The 24,684-nt window shown below is 35.1% G+C and overlaps 2 protein-coding genes across 2 annotated transcripts; one reads left to right on the forward strand and one right to left on the reverse strand.

Moving 5' to 3' along the window:
* The first annotated feature begins 14,347 nt into the window (after nt 1–14,347).
* On the forward strand, nt 14,348–17,633 carry LOC145011044 (deoxyhypusine synthase-like). The gene is made up of 7 exons (XM_078969666.1): nt 14,348–14,606; nt 14,732–14,899; nt 14,997–15,215; nt 15,303–15,389; nt 15,545–15,650; nt 15,755–15,990; nt 17,366–17,633. The coding sequence occupies exons 1-7, from the start codon at nt 14,397–14,399 to the stop codon at nt 17,456–17,458; spliced, it is 1,119 nt and encodes a 372-aa protein (XP_078825792.1). The 5' UTR covers nt 14,348–14,396; the 3' UTR covers nt 17,459–17,633.
* A 113-nt stretch (nt 17,634–17,746) lies between these two features.
* On the reverse strand, nt 17,747–21,960 carry LOC145011042 (uncharacterized). The gene is made up of 7 exons (XM_078969664.1): nt 21,639–21,960; nt 21,421–21,553; nt 20,777–20,880; nt 20,531–20,702; nt 20,316–20,456; nt 20,046–20,220; nt 17,747–19,966 (listed from the first exon to the last, which is right to left on the reverse strand). Exons 1-7 carry the CDS (start codon nt 21,686–21,688, stop codon nt 17,970–17,972), a joined length of 2,772 nt encoding a protein of 923 aa, XP_078825790.1. The 5' UTR covers nt 21,689–21,960; the 3' UTR covers nt 17,747–17,969.
* Between the last annotated feature and the right edge of the window lie 2,724 nt (nt 21,961–24,684).

Below are 24,684 nucleotides of genomic sequence, written 5' to 3' on the forward strand. Positions count from 1 at the left end.
TATTTTGGAGTCACTTACTTGAGCTCGGCTGATTGCACACATCATACCCCTATCTTTTATTAGAAAATCCGTTAATAAAAAATTTATTTTTATGAAAAATCTACCAAACCCTCAGTTTGAGTTCAGACACATTGAAGAGTATGCCTGAATCCCTTAAACCAAGGCTATGATACCAACTTGTAAAGTCCCAAAAACTATAAGGTAAAAAATTCATTTTTAATTCAACGATAATCACCATTTATCTTTTTTAAATCATTCAAGAGTATATCAAAGTAAAAATAGTTATCAGAGTATAATCCTAAAATCATATAGTTACGGAAACATGGGTGGATGCATTCTGATCACGTCGGGCCCTTCCCTTTCGAATCGGAAGTACCTGAAACCATAAACATGAAGTGTAAGCGCAAAGCTTAGTGAGTTCCCCCAAAATACCTCATACCATACATACATAACAGTCAAACATATTTCGGTATATTTCAACCCCTTAGGTGTCTTTTAACTGGTACTAGGTGTGTTTCAACCCCTTCGGTCTCTTTCAACCAGTACTGGCTATTTTTCAACCCCTTCGGTCTCTTTCAACCGATATTGGGTCTATTTCACCCCCTTCGGTCTCTTTCAACTGATACTGGGTATATTTCAACTCCTTTAGTCTCTTTCGACCGGTCTCAGGTATATTTCACACTGTACAACTGGCATATAATCATAATAGTAAGAGTTACAGAGATAATAAGCACTTACAAGCATAACAGGAAATTGTCACAAAGACAACTATCAACCTCAAACATAATTTGATGGGCTGACATTGTTGCCTTCGACCTACGAGCATAGTGAAGGAAACTAGCCTCAGTCCGTTGTCAATCCAAATAATGTTTGGGCCATTGGACCGAAGAATTCTCCTACTAACCAATCAAATACAATCATGATCAAATATCATGTCATAACCATAATCGAGACTTAATTCACTAATCCCGAGACCTAGGGTAAAAGACTATTTTACCCTTCCCCTCAATTGGCCTAAGACCAAGGTCCAAACTTAATGGCAGTAAAAGCCCAATAATCGGACCAAATCTAAAAGACGCCCAAGGCTGAATACAGGCCCACTTCCATAAAGGCCCAATCAAAGGTCCAAAATATCAACTATCCATCCTCACGTTGTGATCAATCCTTGGTCACGTCGTGAGATGTCACTCGGTCCAATTCCAACTCATCCCGACTCAACTTAGTTAACTCAGAAATGAAAAGTCATCGGAGCTGACCTCATGTTGTGAGAGCCTCCTCCCACTTCGTGAGCTCCAAGAAGCTAACCAGGAACAGGTTCATTCAAATCTCACATCGTGAGGTCCATGTCTCACGTTGTGAGATCAGTCTAAAGCCAAAAGTCCATCTTTTAAGTCCTTAATCCGTTAAGCCTTGAACTCTAACTTTCTAGAATGTCTTATAACTCCATAATGCACTAGAATGTCGATGCTTTTAATAGATATATGTCCAATACATGTCTATATCTCATTTGGATCAAAAGTTGAAGAAAAGACATCCAACTTTCATGTAATGTTCCAAAACTCAACCATTCCCTAGATCTGAACTCCATAACAATCTTAAGACACCAATAACACATAAAGTTGCCAAATTTATGGTTTCTATTCATCAAACTCGCACATTCAAGAGTAAAAGTGAAACAAAACCTAGATCTAGCCTCATAGAACAATAAAGGAGGAATATACACTAATAACACGTAACATGTATTTTGTATAGAATACTTCGTATCTATGTGTTAGAAGAAAAGGAATATACACTCACATAATAAGACTATGCTCGGACAACACTACGACTCTACAAGTAGTATTCTTTGGTGAAACCGGGATGCTTCCATGAAAATTGGTTTCTCGCGGGCAGAATTTCGGCTCAGGAACTCTGTCTCTTGAGATCTTCGCGGCTTCGGGACTCATTTCGGATCTTGGGATGATACCAGGGCTTCGAGGGTATAACTTACATGTAAAACGATGTACTATGGGAGAGAGAATAACTTTGGCAAAAAAATCAGCAGTCCTCGCATGCCTTTTATAGGGGCTGAACTTCGCACGTATGCTGGGCATACGAAGCTCTACGCCGGGCGTAGTTCGAATCAGGCTTCCAGGTGGCGAACTTCGGGTGGTGTTATGCGGCCCTATCTCAGACCACATGAAGCTGAATTACGCTAAGCATATTTGGTTTCGGACGCGGGGCGTAATGTGAAGGGCGTTGTGGCTCATTCAAGGCCAAGAACATGATCATGAGTACATTAGGCGTACTCCCATTTCTCAAACTTCAAAAATTCGTATTTTTCGCATACGAGCTCCGTTTTTGACATTCTTTATATCCACGCGTAGGTGAGACTATGATCTACAACTTTCCTTTAGACTCCGTTGGCTAATTTTGAATTTATTTAAATTTTTTTTTATGCCGGGACAGGAAAACTACGTTAGAAATTCATAACTTCTTCATCTGACGTCCGTTTTCGTCTGTCTTTTTACCGTTGCACTACTATCGACGAGATCTTCGATTCTCGTTTAGATTGTTTCGGCTAGAAATCACTCAATCTCAAATCCGAACTTCAGGTTGCATACTGCTAAGCTGAAACTTAGAAAAATCATAACTTCCTCATACAAAGTCAGATTTGGATGTTCTTTTTATGCACGCTCTCGGTTTAACAAACTTTATGAATTTTTTTTAGATCACTAAGGGTAAATATCACTCTATCATAAACTCACTATTTACGTTCTGCAGTGTCGTGTCGGTTCTGTCGCAAAACTTCGACAGGTCATAACTTCTTCGTTATAACTCGGATTTTTGCATTCTTTATATATTAAGAATCTTTGTCACGACCACTACGTCTTCCTATATCGATATTGGTTTTATCTAACATTTTATTTTTACGTTTATTTTTATTCTTAATTCAATTAAGCCACACAATTAAGCATAAAACACATAATACTCAAATAATACATTTTCATTATTTTGAAATGAGTTACAAAGGTTAACCTAGACTATTACATCGTCATTAATTCCTAGCCCAGAAACACAGGTGTTATAATTCTCTCCACCTTAGGATGATTCCGTCCCCAGAATCACACATCAACAAACAAATGCGGATAGCGACTCATCATGTCACTCTCCGTCTCTTAGGTGAGATTTGGCTCATTTGTATGTTTCCAACGGAAAAGCACTAACTCGACCATCTTGCGTCACAACTTCTTAGTCTTTCGGTCAACGATTACCTCTGGTTCTTCAATTAACCTCTTGTTCTCATCAAGTCATAATTCCAAAAGTGGAATCATGTCGGGAACTTCTCCCGTGAACTTCCTCAAATAACACACATGAAAAGTGTTATGAATACCATTCAGTTCTTCTTGTAGTTCTAGCTTGTAAGCTTGAATCCCAATCCTCTAAAGAATTTTAAACGGTCCAATAAACCTTGGACATAATTTTCTCATTTTACCAAACCTTATAAGTCCCTTCCACGGTGAGACTTTAAGCAAAACTGAATCCCTAATTTCAAAAGTCATCGGTCTTTGCTTGTTGTCAGCCTAACTCTTTTGACGATCCTGAGCTGCTAACATTCTCTCCCTAATTATTTTCAACTTTTCAACAGTTTGATGGACTATCTTCGGTCCCATAAATTGCTTTTCCTCAACCTCAAGCCAACAAGACAGCGTATGACATTTTTGTTCGTACATAGCTTGATAAGGTACCATCTTTATGCTCGAGTGGAAACTATTATTGTAGGAAAATTCTACCAAAGGTAAATGTTCATCCCAATTACCTTGGAACTCTAGGGTACATGCTCTCAGCATATCTTCAAGCGTTTGTATCATTCATTAGCTCTGACCATCAGTCTGTGGATGGTAAGCTGTACTCAAACACAACTTGGTACCCAACTCGTCTTGTAGACTTCTCCAAAATAGCGAGGTGAAACGACTGTCACGATCTGACACAATCATTAATGGAACACCGTGAAGCCTCACAAATTCCTTCACGTAAGAATTTGTAAGCTTATCCATAGACCATTTCTCATTGGCTACTATGAAATGGGCACTCTTAGTGAAGCGATCAACGACCACCCAAATCATGTCGTGACCATTCTTTGTTCTGGGCAGCTTAGTGACAAAATCCATAGCAATGTCTTCCTATTTACCCATAGGCACAGGCAAAGGTTCTAAACTCCCATATGGTTTATGATGTTGTGCCTTGACTCTTGCACAGGTCACACACTCAGCCACATACTGTGCAATATCAAGCTTCATCGTCAGCCACCAGTAATAGGGTTTCAGGTCCCTATACATTTTAGTGCTACCAGGATGAATTGAGTACATGGTTTTGTGAGCTTCTTCCATCACAAGATCTATTATTCTTCCTGACTTAGGTAACCAAATATGATCTTGGAATACCTTCAGTCCATGACTATTTGTACCAAACACAAACGTTTTGCCCAAACGTTCCTCCTTCAGTCATTCTTTTCAGAAGCTTCCTCTTGAGCTTTCTTTATACTCTCCACAACTGTCGAGACAACTTCTATTCTCAACACTCTTGGCCTTTTTCTTTCAAGATTAACTTTCCGGCTGAGAGAATCAGCGACAACATTTGCTTTACCGGGATGGTAAAGTATCTCACAGTCATAGTCCTTAAGTAACTCTAGACAGCGTCGTTGTCTCATATTCAATTCTTTCAAACTAAAGAGATATTGAAGACTCTTATGATCAGTTAAAAGTTTGCACTTCGTGCCATAGAGGTAATGCCTCCATATCTTTAGAGCGAAAACTACCACTGCCAACTCCAGATCATGAGTGGGTAGTTCTTTTCATGCTCTTTCAGATGTCGAGACGCATATGCTATCACCTTTTCTCTTTGTGTCAAAACACAACCCAATCCAACCCCAGACGCATTGCTATATACAGCAAAGTCTTCAACTCCATCAGGTAGAGAATGAATTGGTGCCTCACATAGCTTCTTCTTTAGCTATTCGAACGCTTCTTTGTTCTTATCACTCCAAGCATAAGTCACTCCTTTGTGAGTCAAAGCTATTAGTGGAGTAGCGATAGAAGAAAAGCCTTGGATAAACCTTCGGTAATATCCGGCTAATTCCAGAAAGCTTCGGATCTCCGTGGGACTTTTCGGTTGTTCCCACTTCATCACAGCTTCGATTTTTGTTGGGTCAACCATTATCCCTTCTTGGTTGACCACGTGACCGAAGAATTGGACTTCTCGAATTCAAAAATCACATTTGGAGAACTTTGCATATAGCTTATCCTTATTTAAGACTTCCAACACTTCTCGTAAGTGTCTACCATGCTCCTCTTGGCTTTTCGAGTAAATCAGAATGTCATCTATGAACACTATCACAGATTTATCAAGGAACGATTTACAAACCTTGTTCATTAAATCCATGAATGCTGATGGAGCATTGGTTAGTCCAAACAAAATAACCAAAAATTTTAGTGTCCATATCGTGTTCTGAATGCAGTCTTTTCGATATCCTGCTCTCTCACCTTCAGCTGATGATATCCTAACCTTAGGTCAATCTTTGAAAAATAACTTAAACCTTGTAGTTGATCGAACAAGTCATCAATCCTCGACAATGGATATCTATTCTTTATCATTGCCTTATTCAGCTCTCTGTAATCAATTCACATCCTCATACTCTCGCCCTTCTTCTTTACGAATAACACCATAGCTCCCCAGGGTGATGAACTAGGTCTAATGAAGCCTTTGTCCAATAACTCTTGAAGTTGCATCATCAGCTCCTTCATCTCCGTTGGTGCTAATCGGTATGGTGCTTTTGATATTGGCGTGCTTCTTGGTAACAAGTCTATTCTGAACTCCACTTGTCTGTCATGTGGTAATCCAGGAAGATCTTTGGGAAATACGTCTGGATAATCACACACCACATGAATGCTCTACATCTCCTTTTTCTCCTTCTTTGCATCAATCACGAATGCCAAATATGATGTACATCCTTTGACCAAACACTTTCTGACTTTCATTAGAGAAATGATTCCAAAATTTACCCTGCGTTTGCCCCCATACACCATAAATGACTCTTTCCCTGGCAGGCTTACTTTTACTATCTTCTTCTTACACAATATATCGGCATCATTGGCGCTAAGCCAATCCATTCCCAGCACGATGTCGAAACCATTTAGCTCAATAGGCAATAATTCATCGTGGAACTTATTCCCATTCAAATCAATTAAGATGTTTTTCATGCGATAGCTAGCAGGTACAAACTTCCCACTAGCAACTTCAACTAATAAAGCATTATCTAGTCTATCAACAGGCAAAGCTAGTTTTCTACCAAATTCATGCGATATAAAGGAGTAGTTGGCTCCAGAATCAAATAAAATTTGGGCAGGCAATTCGTTTACGAGAAAGGTACCTGAAGCGATATCAGCTTCTTCTTTAGCAGCTTCCAGTGTCATCTGGAAGGCTCTCGCCTTCGGCTTTGGTGGAATGTTGGGTTTTGCTTCCTCCTTCTTTTTCAGACAAACCCATCGAGATGTGCCCCTCCTCACCACACCCATAGAAAAATTTCTTGGTAAGGGTACATTCGTTGGCATAGTTCCCTGGCTTTCCACATTTGGATCATGTGACTTCCCCATCACATTTTCCATGATGCTTCTTCTTGCATTTGACGCACCATTTCGCTTCGCCTCCTCCACCTCCTCTTGAACTAGACTTCGAGAATTTACCCTTTTTGTTGGACCCCGAGGGTCCATCGAACTTCCTCTTCTCACCAACCACTGACCTCTCCAGACCCTTCTCCCTGATCTAGGTCTCAACATTCTTAGCAGCCCAGATAGCGGCTTTCAAATTTTTTGCTTGCTTAACCATTAGACCAAAGTCTGCTGGTAATCCACGGGCAAACTAGTTCACCTTTGAGAGTTCAGTTGGAACTAGATATGGAATAAGCTTCATTTTCTCTGTAAAGCTTGTAGCGTATTCAGTAACGCTCATCCATCCCTTCTTCAAATTCTAAAACTCATTAACGATTTCCAGAAGATCCTGCTCTGAGTAGTATTGCAATTTTAGTTGCACCACAAAGTCTTCCTAAGATATCTTGCTAGCTTCTCCCTTATGCATCGAGTCAGCTAACACCTTCCACCAACACAACACACCTGATTTTAATAGAGGGATCGCAAGAGCGGTCTTCTGTATGTTGCTGCATTCGCAACTTTTAAACATTGTCTCCATTTCGGAGATCCAATTTATCACTTCCACTAGTATCGGGCTTGCGGATAGACATGGTGGTTTGGATACCATGAAATCTTTATACTTGCACCACGCACATCATTTCCTCCATTGTGGTTGTTTTGACTAACAATCGGTGGGTTGGCTTGACCAACAGTCCCACTGAAGTTTCCTCCTTCCGAATGCCCTTCATTCAAATCGGGTTGTTCAATCGGCATTGAAAGTTCTTCACGATTCTGCCGAAGCATACGTCTCGTTTCTTCCATCTGATGATCCAACATCATTTGAATCATCAATTTTACCCCAGCCGTTATCACTGGCTCAGGTGTTGTTGCTACAACAGGTACTCGCTCAATCACTAGTGGTTGATTCCTATTTTCATTTGTGTTTCCAACGTCACTTCTGATTCTTACCATTTTTTATCTACACCGAATAAGGTGAATTTATATCCTCATTCACGATAGACAAATAAATCGTCCATATCACTCCGAAACGTTTACATGCTAGTTCTATTATAGTAGTCATACGCTTAGAGTCCTACACACATAAGGTCTCCAGATCTGGTCAGCAACAGACCGTAGATCCGAACAAATAATATCATATATGGCAAACATATAACATTTAGCACATAAAAACATTTTAGGCATCTTCCTAAAATAAACTAGTGCTCGTGTCTAAAATACAACAGACACACACCTCATAATCTTCACTTAGCATTCTAAGTTAAAGTCTAGAAATCCTACAAATTCATAGTTAGCTTAAACTAATGCTCTGATACCAACTATGACATCCCCAAAATCACGGTCAGAAAAAACCGGTTTCATTTATGCTTTTAAAATAAATTCAGAGTAAATCCATTGATTTAAAAGAGTTGCGGAATTTGTTCCCAAAACAAAATATGATAAATAAAAGTTATCAACACATTCCTTAAAGAAATGTATATAACAAAACTCGGGATGTCATGTTCCGATACATACCAAAAGCGTAAACGGCACATTATAAGCCTTACAACATTTATATACAACTACTAGCCTATAAAAAAAATATCTTCACAAGTTGTCAAACTTATGCTCTTGTTCCACTACCTGTCATACAAATAAAATTGAGTGGGTTAGGCTTGGGAGCCTGGTGAGCGTATAGGGTTTTCTACCCACAATAAATAATTATATTTAATTTTCACCAACCAACAATAACCCGATTACCCATTCATGTTATCCTCACTTTACGTCCCTAAAACAACAACTATCACAAGAGACCTAATCTAGGATTTTCATCGGGACGAACATTACTGCAAAGGGGTTTCCTCAACAGTAGATGTCCTAAATGCAACCATGAGGGGGATAGAGTATACCGGTGAACACATCGTTCACAACACCTATAGGTTATGAACCTGTAAGCGTTCCACAGGACTGTCTAGAAAGAGTTCGTGGTCGTCATCCATACTCCGCTAGATGACTAGATCAACAACAATATTGAGGCCTCTCATCATTTTATTTCATCACACAACAACTACCTACCCATTATCTACCCAGCATATTAGTAGATAAAAATACATACATTTATATACAGCTTAAAATCCTGTACAAATCATTCATTCAACAATTATTTCAAATATGAAAATAATATACAAACACATAACACGTATTTTGTAAAGAATACTTTGTATCTATGTGCTAGAAGAAAAGGAATATACACTCACATAATAAGACTATGCTCGGACAACACTACGGCTCTACAAGTAGTATTCTTCGGTGAAACCGGGATGCTTCCTTGAAAACCGGGTTTCTCGCTGGCAGAGTTTCGGCTCAGGAACTCTGTCTCTCGAGATCTTCGGGGCTTCGGGACTTGTTTCCGATCTTGAGATGATACCGGGGCTTCGGGGGTATAACTTACACGTAAAATGAGGTGATATGGGAGAGAGAGAAGAAATTTGGCAAAAAAAAAATCGGCAGTCCTCGCATGCCTTTTATAGGGGCTGAACCTCACACGTACGCTGGGAGTACGAAGCTCTACACCGGGCGTAGTTCAGATCAAGCTTCCAAGTGGCGAACTTCGGGTGGTGTTGCGCGGCCCTATCTCGGACCACACGAGGCCGAAGTACGATGGGCGTATTTAGTTTCGGACTTGGGGCGTAATGCGAAGGGCGACGTGGCTCATCCGAGGCCAAGAACATGAATCATGAGTACGATGGGCGTACTTCTGTACGCTGGGTGTACTCCTATTTCTCAAACTTCAAAAATTTGTATCTTTTGCATACGAACTCTGTTTTTGACGTTCTTTATATATACGAGTAGGTGAGACTATGATCTACAGCTTTCCTTTAGTCTCTGTCGGCTAATTTTTAATTTATTTTAAATTTTATTATTTTTTGTAGGTCGGGACAGGAAAACTCCGTTAGAAATTCATAACTTTTTCATCTGACGTCCGTTTTCGTCTGTGTTTTACCATTGCACTACTATCGACGAGATCTTCGATTCTGGTTTAGATTGTTTCGGCTAGAAATCACTCGATCTCAAATCCAAACTTCGGGTTCATACTGCTAAGCTGAAACTTAGAAAAATCGTAACTTGCTCATACGAAGTCAGATTTGGACATTCTTTTTATCCACGCTCTCGGTTTAACAAACTCTATGACTTTCGTTTAGATCACTAAGGCTACATATCACTCTATCATAAACTCACTATTTACGTCGCGCAGTGTCGTGTCGATTCTGTTGCGAAACTTCAACAGGTCATAACTTCTTCGTTATAACTCGGATTTCGGCATTCTTTATATATTCGGAATCCTTGTCACGACCACTACATCTTCATGTATCGATATTGGTTTTAGCTAACATTTTATTTTTACGTTTATTTTTATTCTTAATTCAATTAAGCCACACAGTTAAACATAAAACACATAATACTCAAATAATACATTTTCATTATTTCAAAATGAGTTACAAAGGTTAACCTAAACTATTACATCATCATTAATGTCTAGCCCAGAAACACGGGTATTACACATGAATTACTGTTTTATTAATTTAAAAATAAAAATTTACGGGTCTTATTTTTTCAGGACGTTACATCCTATGATAATGAATACACACTAGTGAGTTTATAAATTGAAGAATTAATACTATTATACTTAATCCTACATATAAAGAAATACGAAGATTGTTTCAAACTTAATTTTGTGTAAGTTGTATCTATTTTTCTGAAATTATAAAAATTTTATAAGCTATACAACTGAAGGATAATTCTAAGTAATAAATCCCAAATTTGGTTATATCGTTTGTAATGTGTTTTAGCATTTTCAATGATGTTTTAAAAGCTAAAAATTAGAAAATAATATTAAAACAACTCCAAAAATTCCTAAAATTTTTCCTTCTTATCCTACTATAATGGAGAATCCTCATGAAAGTTTTCTTGATTTTTAAACATGTGTAACTATTTTTCCTCCATTTAGTTCCTTAATATCATCATAAAATCGTGAAAAATACCAAACTGTTAAGAAAAAATTTCAATATTTTTTACAAATTATATACAATGTATATAAACTGGGAAAAATGTCAAAAATGCTTTTTCATATAGTAGAGTCTGCTTTTCATGATTTATGTGTATTTAATGTAAGAAACATAGAATATATAGTAAATAGTTAAGATAATTCCTCAAAAAAATTTGTAAAACTGTTTTATAATGCATATAAACTAGGAAAATTATCAAAATTGATTTTCAAGCAATGGAATCTGATTTTTGGATTTATGGGTGTTTAATCTAAGAAAAATATAAATAAATGGAAAACAATTGAAATAAATCCTCAAACTTTCCACTTATGGTTAAAATATAATCAAGGGAGTTATAGTCAGTTTATATGATTTCTGGAATGGTTTAGATATTTTTTTCTGATTTATTCTATTAAATAAGCATTCAAATCGAAAACAAATAGTAAAACATAGGGAAAAATCACTAAACTTTTTATTTAATATCCTACTATAATAGATAAGGTCCTCGTAAATTTTCATGGTTTATGGAAAATTGTATCTATTTTTCTCTGATTTAGTCCATTAAATACAAAAAAATCGCGTAAAATAAAATTAGGTTATGAAAAATTCTAATATTTACCTTAGTGTTATAAAGGTCTAGAAGCTTCAAAAATTATTATATGCTCATTTAATATCTCATAACTTGATTGTAGCATGATTTGTTCGTGTTAAACACAAGGAAAATTAAAAATCATAGCAAACAGTAACTGAAATAGGTGAACCTTCATGAGAAATGTTTATGTACTTTATGGGTTATCCACGAATTTATCTAGGATTTATAGACCTCATAAAATATTTTATGTGAATTATGGTCTTATTTCCTTGTAAAATTTTCAATAACTCAAGGAAATCAAAATAATTTTCAGAATTTCCAGATCATCTTATATTGTTACTTGGGTTCTAAGAAAAATTTTGTTTGAATAGAAAAGGACATTTAGATTTTTTAGTGAATAAAATCATTTATAAACATTTTAACGATGTACTTTGATCGTTCCCATTTTATCGGATGTCCCGATGTGTTTTCATCCCATTCATATCCTTTATAATTGTCTAAAAGTCCGACTTTTTACCTTGAGCCTTACATTTGGCATATCTTATCTATCATTCGAAACCTTGGATTTTTTTGGTTAATTATCCAGTTTTTCTTTTCTTTGACCGTTGCTAGAAAATACTATTTCTTTCTTAACTAATTTGCTTAGAAACTGGTTTCATCCTTCAAACCTCTGCTTCTTTGACCCGTACAACATTCTTCATCACACATGGCATCATTCAAGGCTTGATCTCATTGTTAGAGGTTGAAGGGCAGTTAAATCAATGGTCGATTTTGGATAGCTCAAAAGACATTTTGTAAGAGGAAAAAAAAGTTAAGCTTTTGAGTTAATTTGGAGAGTGAATGACTCAATGCAACTTTTTTGTGAATTATGTTGTGGTTTTAACATGTTTATATAGTGGTATGTGGGAATTCATGTGAATTTATAAAATGACGAATTAGATGAAAGTTGAGTGTATCTAAGAGTTGGTTTATTCGTAAATTATAATGTTAGGTTGGAGTGAATGAATTTTTAAACTATTTTACCTCTACCAGCATGGTTGGATTTTTATAGTCACGTGTAGATAGTACTTTTAAACATTTACCCCAAAAAAAATGTTTGAAATCCGAGATGTCCAATGCAAATTCCGGAAAGTATGATCATTTTGGTGAATTTCGAAAAACAAAAACATTGTTGTTTGTACGTCATAAACTATATAATATAAATTAACCAAGTCAACTCAAGTCTTTTCAATATTTATTTGTTGACAAAACTTCAAAAATGGTCCTTATGATTTTCGAAAATATCAAGTTTAGTCCCTAAGTTCAAAAAATCTCACAGATGGTCCCTGTAGTTTCAAAACTTTTAACAAATGGTCCTTTTCGTTAACTACGTTAGCTTTTGGTCGTTAAGTGGAGGGTATTTATGTCATTTCACTGCCACAGGGACCATTTATGAAGATTTGACTTATTTCTTTTATAAAAAAATATAATTATTTAATATTAAAGGGTCTCTCTCTCTCTCTCTCTCTCTCTCTCTCTCTCTCTTATGGTGATGAAAACTTAATCACCACCACCACTGGAAATATGCAAAACCACCACATGAAATCAATCACTAGCTGACTTTCTTGTCCACTTCTAACAACAATTATCACTAACCACTGGTAAACCACCAAAACTAACCAACAACATTAAATTTAAATGAAATTCAAATCTCAAATAAAACAATTAAAAACAAAACCTGGAAATCAAACCTTAAACTCAAATTCAAAAATCAGATCAGAACCAAAACCTTCAAATCTATTGAAACCATCATACTTAACCACCACCACAACCGGTAATCTACACCACCACTAGAAAATGGAGCACCATTGTCGCCCCTTACCCTCTAACCTCACATGTTGTAATGTGTTCATCACCATCCCCATCACAGTCTACACAATCAAGCTTTACACCACTTATCACCACCAGTCGACACCTGCACTCTCCTCCCATCAATAGAGCTAGTTCCAACTCTCAGATCTAGAGAATGCAGCGGTAATAAGATATCATATTCCTTCCATATAAATCATCAAGTTCTGAAACCCTATTAAAGCATCAACTTCTATAAATCCTATTGAAGCACTGGTAACAAAATCAGGGATGTTCGCTTTCGTCTTCAGTGTGTTGGAAACTCGATTAAAGCATCAATTCTGAAACCATCGACTTTTGGGATTTTTATTGATGTAAGTCCAGTGGGGATCGATTTGGGATTTTTCTAAAACCTAAACCTTAAAATATATTGAAACCATCATTTCCAGTATGATATCGAGAAGGAGATGGGCGTCAATGATGCAATAGGAACCTACAAATCATGTTTCAGCATGAGTGTCTCAGACAACTTTGAGTTAAGATGGTGAAGGTTTTGTGGTTCAAAATCCAGAATCAAATGGTGGTTGGAGGCGACTTCAAGACCGCCGAAGAATTGAATGTAGATTGTGAGTGAGAAAGAACAGATATAATGTTATGGAATGTAGATTGTGAAGAAGAATTGAAATGGGATTTAGAATTGAAGCTCCCTAACTGATGTAGATTGTGAAGAAATGGTATTTGGAATCTATCAATCAGCGAATAAGAAATGAATGAGGGAAAAAATGGTTTAGGGGTAATTGGGGTGATGCTTTTTAACCGGAGAGAGAGAGAGAGAGAGAGAGAGAGAGAGAGAGAGAGAGAGAGAGAGTGGGGGGGGGGGGGGATCCTTTACATATTAAAATTTATTTTTTATTTTTATTTAAAATAATAAAAAACCTCATAAATGGTCCCTGGATATTGAAATTACGAAAATATCTCTCACTTAACGGTAGAAAACTGACGGAGTTAGACGGAAGGACTAAACATTAAAAGTTTTCAAAACACAAGGAGCATCTGTGAGGTTTTTTGAACTTAAGAACTAAACTTGATATTTTCGAAAACCGGGACCATTTTTTAAGTTTTGTCTTATTTGTTTAATATAATAAGATAATTAAACCATATTTCAATTAGAAAAGTTAGCGGCAAAGTAAAATATAAAAAGAGTTTGTATATATAAGACTAATTTAGTAGCGAAAGAGCAACAAGCAACATCAGGTCCGAGTTGCAGTTATGGGGGAAGTAGTGAAAGAGTCGAAGATGATTGAGGATGTAAGATCGGCTGTGTTCAAGCATTCAGAAAGTTTAGAAGGCAGTTGTGCTAAAATCCAGGGCTACGATTTCAACGATGGAATTAACTATACACAGATTCTTAAATCCCTACTTTCCACCGGATTTCAAGCTTCTAACTTTGGTGACGCCATTGAAATCGTTAATGAAATGGTACTGGTTTGTTCTCAAAATCTTAATTTCCTACTTTATTCAACAGAATATATTATTTGCTTTATTTTTTCTCTTCATGTTTGTATGATCTTGATGGGTCCCTCCCTCCCATTTGATGATTGTAGCTAGATTGGAGGCTTTCTCATGAGAAAGTAACAGAAGATTGCAGTGAGGAAGAAAGTAACCCAGCTTACAGAGAGTCTGTCAAGTGCAAAATCTTTCTAGGGTTAACTTCAAACCTCATTTCTTCTGGTGTTCGTGACATTATTCGCTATCTAGCTCAACATCATATGGTTAGTAGTTTGCAACTTTCATACTTATGAACAATTAAACAAACATATCAGAGTTTTATTCTTTTACACTATATATTTATTTTTTATATCCATGCAGGTTGATGTGATTGTGACAACAGCTGGTGGCATCGAGGAAGATCTGATAAAATGTCTTGCAGACACATACAGAGGTGAATTTTCTCTACCTGGTGCTGCCTTACGCGCAAAAGGTCTTAATCGTACTGGTAACTTATTGGTGCCTAATGATAATTACTGTAAGTTTGAGGATTGGATTATCCCAATATTAGACCAAATGCTTCAAGAACAAAATACAAAGGTTCGTATTCATTCTACTTTACTTTCATTTAAGGTGTTGTTCATTTACACACTTTACATGACTCTATATACCCTCTGTGTTGTACAGCATGTGTTATGGACCCCATCAAAAGTAATATCACGTTTGGGGAAGGAAATTAATGACGAAAGCTCATATCTATATTGGGCATATAAGGTTATCAATCGCATGTTCACCTCCATTTTCACGTTTCTTGAATGTCAAACTTTTATCTAACAAAGTTATATTCTCGTATATAACTTATTTATTTATTTATTTATAAGATTAACTGTATCTTTTGTTGCGATTTTAACATGATTACTCCATTGTAGAACAATATTCCTGTGTTTTGCCCCGCCTTGACAGATGGGTCTCTCGGAGACATGTTATATTTTCATTCATTTCGCAAGCCTGGTCTTGTTATTGACATAGTACAAGGTGACATGGCGATTGTCTCTTTATTTTGATTTTGCTTGAGTACATATCATGATTTTATGGCTATGGTTGATATAAGTTGACAAGTTTGTTTGAACTTTGAATAGATGTGGTGGCGATGGACAGTGAAGCTGTGAATGCAAACCCTAGAAAGACAGGGATGATACTTCTAGGAGGAGGATTACCAAAACATCACATTTGCAATGCGAATATGATGAGAAATGGTGCGGATTATGCTGTTTATATCAACACTGCTCAGGAGTTTGATGGCAGTGATTCAGGTGCTCGACCTGATGAAGCTGTGTCATGGGGGAAAATTCGTGTTTCTGCTAAATCTGTCAAGGTTTTTCATCAAATTAATTGCAATATTTTTCGAGAAAATTCATGAAATAACCAAAAGCTATGAGGTGTTTTAAGGAAATAACCATTAAATTTTAAGTTTTGGAAAATGACTATGAGATCCACAAAGAGGGTTCTGCTGGTCTCTTTAATCCTTTGAGGAACGATACACAATTCTAAGGAAATGACGTAGCACCACGAGACAAAAAAAAAAAAAATTGTGGCTATAATGGATCCACAGAGGTGGCTCTGCGGATCCATTGCACAACTCTGTGGATCGCTATAATCTTCTGAGGAATTGGCGAAAACGGGGTAAAATCTAGGGGTATTGATCGGGTAATTTTTCGGGTTTCGGGTAATTCGGGTTTTTCATGTTAGAAAAAATACTCATTACTCTACCCAAACTAAATTCGGGTATCGGGTCGGGTTTGGGTAATTTGGGTATTGCCCAAAATATATATAAAAAAAAATTTTGAATTTCACCTGAAAATAAATTTAATGAAATAAATACGTTGTGATTTATTAGTCTTGTTTATATAAACAAACGAAACATAAACGAAGTTACTCAACATTGAGATTTTTTAGTTAATAATACCTGAGATATCAAGTAACTTTTTAACAACTTAATCTAATCTAATAAGATGTTAAAAAAACAAATACTTAAAGATCTTAATTTAAAAGTTTAAAATGTTTAAGATAATTATAGCCATAAGTTTTGTTATATTCTGAAGTTTCGTCAAGAGAATCAGTTTCTTAGTTACAATAAAAACTATAATTTAGAAAACAGTTAAGTTTTAAAGAACATGATGATATATAAAAATTACTTTTAATATTGTTAGTGGCATATTGTCATAATAAATAGATTCATTTTTTTACAATAATAATAGTTAGTTTAAGCGTTATCAAATACCTACTATATAGTACAAGCTCTATAAAAAAAAAGGAATTTTTAAAATAATTCGGGTAATTCGGATATACCCGAAATCCAAAAAATGCACCCTTTACTTGACCCGAAAAAAAAATCGGGTAATTTGGTCAACTACCAATTCATCAGAGATATTATAGATCCGCGGAGGTGTATAATGGATTTGTAGAGCCACTTTTACGGAACTATTATAGCTATGAAATTTATTTGTTATTTAGTGTTGTCACATTATTTCTTCAGTACTATACGTCATTCCTCAGAAGATTAAATAGATTCGTAGAGCCACCCGCTGCGGATCTCATGGTCATTTTCCAAAACTTAAAATTTCATGGTTATTTCCTTAAAACACTATCGAACTTTTGGTTTCTTCATGAAATTTCTAATATTTTTCAAATTAAAATGATTTTGGTTTCTTATCATTGTCGTGATTGTAATGTTGACTGTTTTGATCCAGGTGCACTGTGATGCAACTATTGCGTTCCCATTACTTGTCGCTGAAACATTTGCTGAAAAAAAACACAGAAACCAAGTTCCTGATAAATGTTGATTTACTTTTATATATTTGGTGAGAATAAAAGATTATATATAATATCCATGGCGAGCAATACCTGGTTGTAACTTACTTACAATAAACGTTTGTGTTTGTATTTGACTTGTTGATTTCAAGTACGTAAACTTGCATTAATTAATGTATTCAATCAAGCCTTCACATTATCTCAACACTTGATTCTTTTGGCTCTTGCAACATTTTCATTTTTTGGTCGTAGCAAAAAGTAATACTAATATATATTATTGGAAGTCTATAGTCTATACAACTCTCTATAAACTTATTCCATAGAGTCAAAACATATATAAAAAATCATAAACAAAAAAGCTCACAAGAAATCATTCCTATTACAACCATGTATCAAGATAAGTCAGTCTGTGTGCGTGCGTGCCTTCTATAAACAAACCAAATTGAAATATATATAAACAATAATCCACCTGAAGCAAAACGTGCTTCAGATGTTACATGTATTATGTGCTAAAAAGACAATCAACATATCATATATATGTACTCACTTGTGCTCATTTCGCAAAGTTTGTAAACGAGCAGCAAAAGTGTCATAATCAGGAAGCTTCGGGTGAACATAACTCGGTTTCTTCGCTATGTTTTCTACACTCGGCTTTTCTGTTTTCCCAACAATCTTCTTTTCACCAAATTCATCACTGTTTCTTGGAGTGAGCCCACGTATCGGAATCCGTGTTTCCATTTCCTTTTTGGGCTTTTCTTCTTGTCCTTCCATACTACTACCAATTTCCATTGTTTTTCTTGAATTGAACCGAGGCTCATGTGAAATTACTGTTTTGGGCTCGGGGTCAACACGAGTCTTTGAATTAGAAACTGAAGGAGATCCTCTAGTCCTTCTAGAAAGCTCCGTACGCAAACGAACACTGCTAATTGGAGCCTTTTTTGAAACCTCCTCAGAAGCGGTTTCAACATCATCATCATCATCGAAGAATGGAGTAGGCGGCACAAACCGTGATCTCGCCGGAAACTTGTCGCCGGAGTCATCTGAATCTGAATCAGAAGTTGAAATAGTAACACTTGCTTTCTTATCTCCTATTCTACCCACTCTTGAATCCAAAGAACTATTAAGAGATGTTTCATTTTCAGTTATGGTCACAGAGCTTTCATCAACCGACTTTTTGGACAAATTCAAGGCGTCTGTTGTTGTAGGTTTTGTATAAGGTGGGAATTTAAGAACACCACCTTTGTTTCGAAGGCCACCTGTCAATGTTCCAAACTTCAATTCTTTCCCAAAATCATCATCAGTGTTATCTTCCAATGAGTCATGTTTTTTAAGTAAAATGCTTGAGGAGTGTCTTTTCTCTTCATCTTTGGGATCATCATCGAAAGAGGATTCGTCTTCAACCAAATCATTCAACTCAATTCGGGATTTTCTTGGTAAAGTCTCGGGATTTGCAGACAAAACATTATCCAACTTGTTTTTCCCAATAAACTCGCTTTCACTTTCACCATCTGAATGATCAAAACTCAGAGGAGCACCATCTTCTGTTTCTGAAGGTTCCATGGATTTCACAGAATGCTCACCAAAAGAGACACTTTGTGAAAAAAGATTCGATTGAGAACTCATCTTTTCAAATTTAATACTCTCGTTTCTTTTAGGGCTCCAAATGTGAGCATTTTCTAGGGAATGAGTAGAAGATTCTTGAACTGGAGACTGAAAGTATGAAGTGGCCTCAACTTCATCATACTCAAATCCTGAATCAAACTTCGGGCCATCATCATCATCATCATGATCATCATCAAAAACTGCTTCATTGTCTCTTTGGTCATCAAGATCCGATTTTGACTTTATGGATTGACTAAAAACATTTCTTTGATCAACAACTGCAAAAGGATTCCCAACAACACTTCTTTTCCCAGCTTTCCGATCATCAGAAACAACTTCTTCATCAGGTTCATCACTGGAAGTAGTGGAATGAATACTCGGTTGCTTTTTAAACATTTCTTCTGCAAATAAATTAATATTTTCGGATTCAAATCCTTCTTTCTTGCCACTCTCAAACTCAGTTTTAGATTCTATAGAAGAAGTCTTCCTGCTAGATCTTGCATTAGCCTCATGAAATCTGTCATTATCCTTTTCTCCATGTTCACTTCGATCAATTTGCTGATTCGTTACCTTAGGTTTTCTATCACCAGAGAAGCTATTTTTCTTCCCACTCTCTAACTTAGATTCTTTAGATGAATTCAATTTGTTGGATCTTGTATTAGCCTCATGAACTCTTTCATTATCTTTTCGTTCGTTTTCATCACTTTGATTCATTTGCTGATTAATTATCTTTGATTTTCGAGGGGTTTCATCTCTAGTGGTGATCTTTTCATGACTTGCAAATTGGGCAGCAGCTCGGGCAGCCATGGCTGCCCGTTCTGCAGACTCGGCTGCTGCTTCTGCTGCAGAAGTAGCATCTTTAAATCCCATATTCCAGTTCTGCCCACCTGATGAAAAATCATCATCACCCCTCTTTTCCATCTTCTCAGAAGCCATTCCTGATCACAGCAAGAAACAACATATAAAAAAAAAAAAAATTTAAAACAGAAAGATTGTTACATTGATCAATAGTTATACCTGAAGATGATGCTGCAACCCCATTATCAACTATGTATTTTCTGTTCTGTTCAGCAAAGTCGAGAGGTGGGCCCGGTTTCTTCTCATGGCTATGAACAACATTGACATTTGAGGGTTGAATCTTTGAAGGATTTGCATTTGCCATGCTGGCATTCTCAAAACTAGTCGGACCATTCTGCTCAAATAATAAAAGTTACAAAATTTCAACATGTTTTTTTTATCTAAAGATTTCTAAAAAATCAGCATGAAAACAATAAAATCAAGCCTCACCAACAAGTCATTTGGAGGCTTTGACTCTTTCTCCTCGAATGAAGTTGGTTCCCAATCGATATTATGTTCTTTTGCAATGGCAGTTAATACTTTGACTTTTGTCTGAATATCAGGAGCTACAGCAGATAGCTTCTCAACCAACTGAAAATAAAACAAATATTATTTTCAAATTCAGATAATAATAATAAAAAAAAAAAAAGCATGAGTCGACTTACCATTCGGCTTACACCAGAATCAGGCCTAAGCTCGAGGGCTGCAGAAACAAATTCTTTCCCATATTTTGCAGTAAATTGTTTTTTAATATCCACAAGTTCTGATATATCAGAACATCTTGGAGCTGCAAATAACACACTTGTAACAGCTTCCTTCAGATCAATGGGGCAAGTTCTACAAAAAGTAATTGGTCAAAAGGTCAACAATGGAAAAAGTAATGAAGGGAGATGTAAAGAAAGATAGGTTACTTTTGGGATTCAATAATGGGCATGCGTGCTACGATAAGTTCACAGTATATATCAATTAACTCGTATGCTGCCACCATCTTCTCTTCCCTGATTACGTGTTCAACCTGATTGAATAATGAAGATACGAAATAGATAAAAGTTAAGGAAATGGGATAAAAGAAAAAGGATACAATAAGGTCAAATGTCAGAACTAAAAGCTAATGAAAAAAGAAGGCTAAAAGTTACTTTTGGTACATCACTTAATGAATAGTGGATTTGGTAGTGTTCACTTGTTGAAGATGGGGAATGCATTTATTTATTAATTCTTTAACTAATCAATTTGCCAAAAACTAAAAATCTTGATATCACAAAGCGAACTATTGAAGCAGTATATGTTTTGTTAAAACTGATAATCTGATTCGGATTAATTCATATCACAAAATCATTTTCAGAACACACGACAAAAGATCCAAATAATTAAACCATGATAATCACGAAGGCTACAACATATTGACTGTTGTCGGCATACAGTATGCAACCAGATGCAACAAAGATCTGGAATGCTAGGGTTTTGGTTTTTACACAGAAGTGCTCTTGATTATCTCGCAAATTGTATTATTGTTCTTCATCATAAATCATTTGAACAATCAAATAAGATAACGTACTCGAATTCGTGCAGTACGATCCTGGCCTGTCTCAAGCAATTGAGCTAATTCCCTCTTCATCTGATTAATCTGTACTCCCTTCTTATTTCTCATTAATTTAATCCGGGATGTCGCCAGTTTTAGAGACGTTTTACTGCATCAATCGAACAAAAACAAGAAACAAGATCTTCAACAAACATATCAAGTACGAGTTTGAAAAATCATGTATGAATATTTACCATTTCGCGGGCTTGAAGCTTTTGTGAAGCATTGTCGATGATATGTGCATGACCCTCCAATTGGATCAACGGTACGATCTATGATGTATACAGTTAGAAGATTAGGGTTTGTCTTTTGTAGAAGGGAACGAAACCAACAACGAATAGATGTAAACACGATTGATGGAGAAAATATAGATTAAATGGAAAGAATTCGATGGAGTATCAATTTCTTGGATTTGAAGAATCGGATTCTTCGTCGAAATTTGCTCGAAGAAACAACGTATCAGATAATGGGGTCGAAGGAACTGACCAAGACTTCTAGACTTCCAAGAAACTCACTCCGCTGGCATTTTTAATTTTAATTTTTTTTGAAAAATAAAATCTAGGACACGTCTTTTGAGTTCTTAAATTAATATATCACGAAATAGATTGAGTAAACTATTTGTAAAATTGACTCTCGTTTTTTATATAAATATAATTGAAATTCAAAAGGGTAAATATTAAAAAAGTTATTAATTTTATATAAAAATTTGATTTTGACATTGCATTGTTTTTTGTTTTAAATTGGATACTACGTTTCTAATTTATTACAATTCTGATTACTTGACCGATCAATCCGGTTGTCTGTTAACGTGTCAATTTTGATTATATGGCATGTTGTCATGACATGTAGACGTATAAAAATTGAAAAAAAAAAAATACATAAATGACACTAAGTTTTCATTTTTTTTTTTCACTTTTCACACTATTTTTTTTTAAAATTTTGGCATTTCATTTTTTTGTTCCAAATCGAATCATTATTTTTTTTCAATTTTATTCAATGTTGATTATTTTCCATTTGAAACCTTATAAATAATTTTTTTTTACATTTGAAACCGTATGTGTATGTGTATGTGTGTGTGTGTGTGTGTATATATATATATATATATATAAAGAGAGAGAGAGAGAGTGTGTGTGTGTGTGTGTGTGTGTGAGTGTTAGGTTAATATGTTTCCAATAAGTATTGCGTGCCTCTAACAACCAATCAGAATTAAGCATAAATAAATTCAATAATAAATAATAAAAATGGTATAATAGTAATCTTGACTACATTTAATTATGATAAATATTTAATCAAATAAATATCCTTAAAATCAGGAAAATTAGTTTTTATCTCTACAAAATCACCAATTAACCCCTTTATCATCATCTACGGCTTCCTCCCCCACCTCTGACGCCCTCTTCTTTCATTCCTCACCATCGGCGCCACCCTCTCAAATTGAAGATTCCATCAGAGCATACTCGATCCATTTTGGAGCACCAAAATCAGTTCCTTTAAATCAAAGCATAATCGATCAAAATCTCAGCCAAAAAGCAACAAAATTGTGCATCTTATTTAGATTCCAATTTCAGGTTTGTTTTGACTTTTAAATTAATATCCTCTTATATATCATCACATCATATCTTCTATTTTCTTTGTAACCCTAGGCCATCATTTATCTTCATCAAGATACCAATCACAGGACCATGGATAATTATCATTCTTTATTCAATCAGTAAAAATTCTCTTTATTGAACTAGTTATTTTTTCTTTAATCAATTTACGCACTTGATTTTGGGTAATTGTTATTTGCAATTGAATTGATTTACTTAGAGCTATATGAACTTTAGTTACAATTTATACATAATATATTTGCAATTCTTTATGCACTCAATGTGTTAAAAAACATATTTGCAATAGGTTTGGTTTTCATTTATTTACATATAAACAGATTTGCAGTATTTTTTTTCGTTTTCTGGATGTTTACATGATTTGTTTTTCATTCTTTACTCCACCGTTGATTATTTATTCATTGGCTTGCATGATGTATTTCATACCTATAATATTAGATTGAACAAAACCTCATAATTAGATTGACTTTCATTTCCATTTTTTATGTATTTCATACCTACAGTATTCTTGCAGAATATATTTTGCATAATTTTTCTGCCTTCTAAATGTTTGATGAAATGTCTATAAGACCCCATCTTTTTTCATTGCAGTTTGAGAGTTACATTCTAGTTGAAATATATTACTATTCATTAATGTTTACTACATTCTATTAGAATTTATAGTTTTTATTTTTTACTATATCCTGTCAGACTTTATAGTCTCTACTACATTCTGTCAGAATTTATAGTTTTTATTTTCTATTATATTCTGTCAAACTTTATAGTATATACTACATTCTGTCATAATTTATAATTTTTATTCTCTTAGAATGCACTGGATTTTTTAATTTTGGAAACTTGATTATGTTTTCTTTGTGGATTTAGGTTTTGAAGGGGCTAACATTGATGTGGAGAAAGCATAAAACATTGAGAACGAGAGTGTATTATACAAGAATGTGTTATGCTACAATATATAAAGTGTTTCTTAAAAATAATATTCTTTCAGAATAGTTTAGTGTTTTTGTTAGATTTTGATTTTTTTTTTTTTAATCTTTTTTAATCATTCTTTGTTTTAATCTTAAATGTAACTATATTCTGCAAGAATATAATCGAAAATATCTTTACTAATTTACGGTTGACTTTTTTCACTCTGACAGAATAAAATCGATTATTACTATAAGTTATCTTATAAATTAATTCGAATTATTTGAAAAAGCCTAGATTTTTTTAAAAAAAAAAAAACAGAAATTAATTATCCTTAAAATACGAAAATTTCCTTTTTTTTAGTATAGGTTAATTGTCTGAAATACCCTTATACTGAAAATTATATAATTATATGGTACATACCCTCAGATCATGACCATTGATTTTATTCCATTCGTTGGTCCATATTTATGCATACGAGCACACAATAGTTGTTAGAAACATATATATATATATATATATATATATATATATATATATATATATATATATATATATATATTCATTTAAAAACCATATTTTTTGTATAAATAAGATATGGCGAATAACTTATTGAGTCATGTTCAAATCTTGACACTACTTGTCACACCCACAAACCAGAACGACTGAAACATCCGGGGGCGGATGACGTCATTGTACATTATCATAACAATTGAATATAAATGAATCA

Source organism: Lactuca saligna, chromosome 8 (assembly GCF_052625555.1).
Source record: "Lactuca saligna cultivar CGN05327 chromosome 8, ASM5262555v1, whole genome shotgun sequence".
In the NCBI taxonomy this organism is placed as follows: domain Eukaryota; kingdom Viridiplantae; phylum Streptophyta; class Magnoliopsida; order Asterales; family Asteraceae; genus Lactuca; species Lactuca saligna.

What these genes read in the sequence shown, in the direction of transcription:
- LOC145011044 (XM_078969666.1), top strand. Translation starts at nt 14,397, where the DNA reads ATGGGGGAAGTAGTGAAAGAGTCGAAGATGATTGAGGATGTAAGATCG. An exon ending in ATCTATATTGGGCATATAAG is followed by an intron (nt 15,390 to 15,544) that starts GTTATCAATCGC and finishes ACTCCATTGTAG; the next exon opens with AACAATATTCCTGTGTTTTG. An exon ending in TTTCTGCTAAATCTGTCAAG is followed by an intron (nt 15,991 to 17,365) that starts GTTTTTCATCAA and finishes GTTTTGATCCAG; the next exon opens with GTGCACTGTGATGCAACTAT.
- LOC145011042 (XM_078969664.1), bottom strand. Translation starts at nt 21,688, where the DNA reads ATGCACATATCATCGACAATGCTTCACAAAAGCTTCAAGCCCGCGAAA. An exon ending in ATTCTGGTGTAAGCCGAATG is followed by an intron (nt 20,457 to 20,530) that starts GTAAGTCGACTC and finishes TTTTATTTTCAG; the next exon opens with TTGGTTGAGAAGCTATCTGC. An exon ending in AGCCTCCAAATGACTTGTTG is followed by an intron (nt 20,221 to 20,315) that starts GTGAGGCTTGAT and finishes TTATTTGAGCAG; the next exon opens with AATGGTCCGACTAGTTTTGA.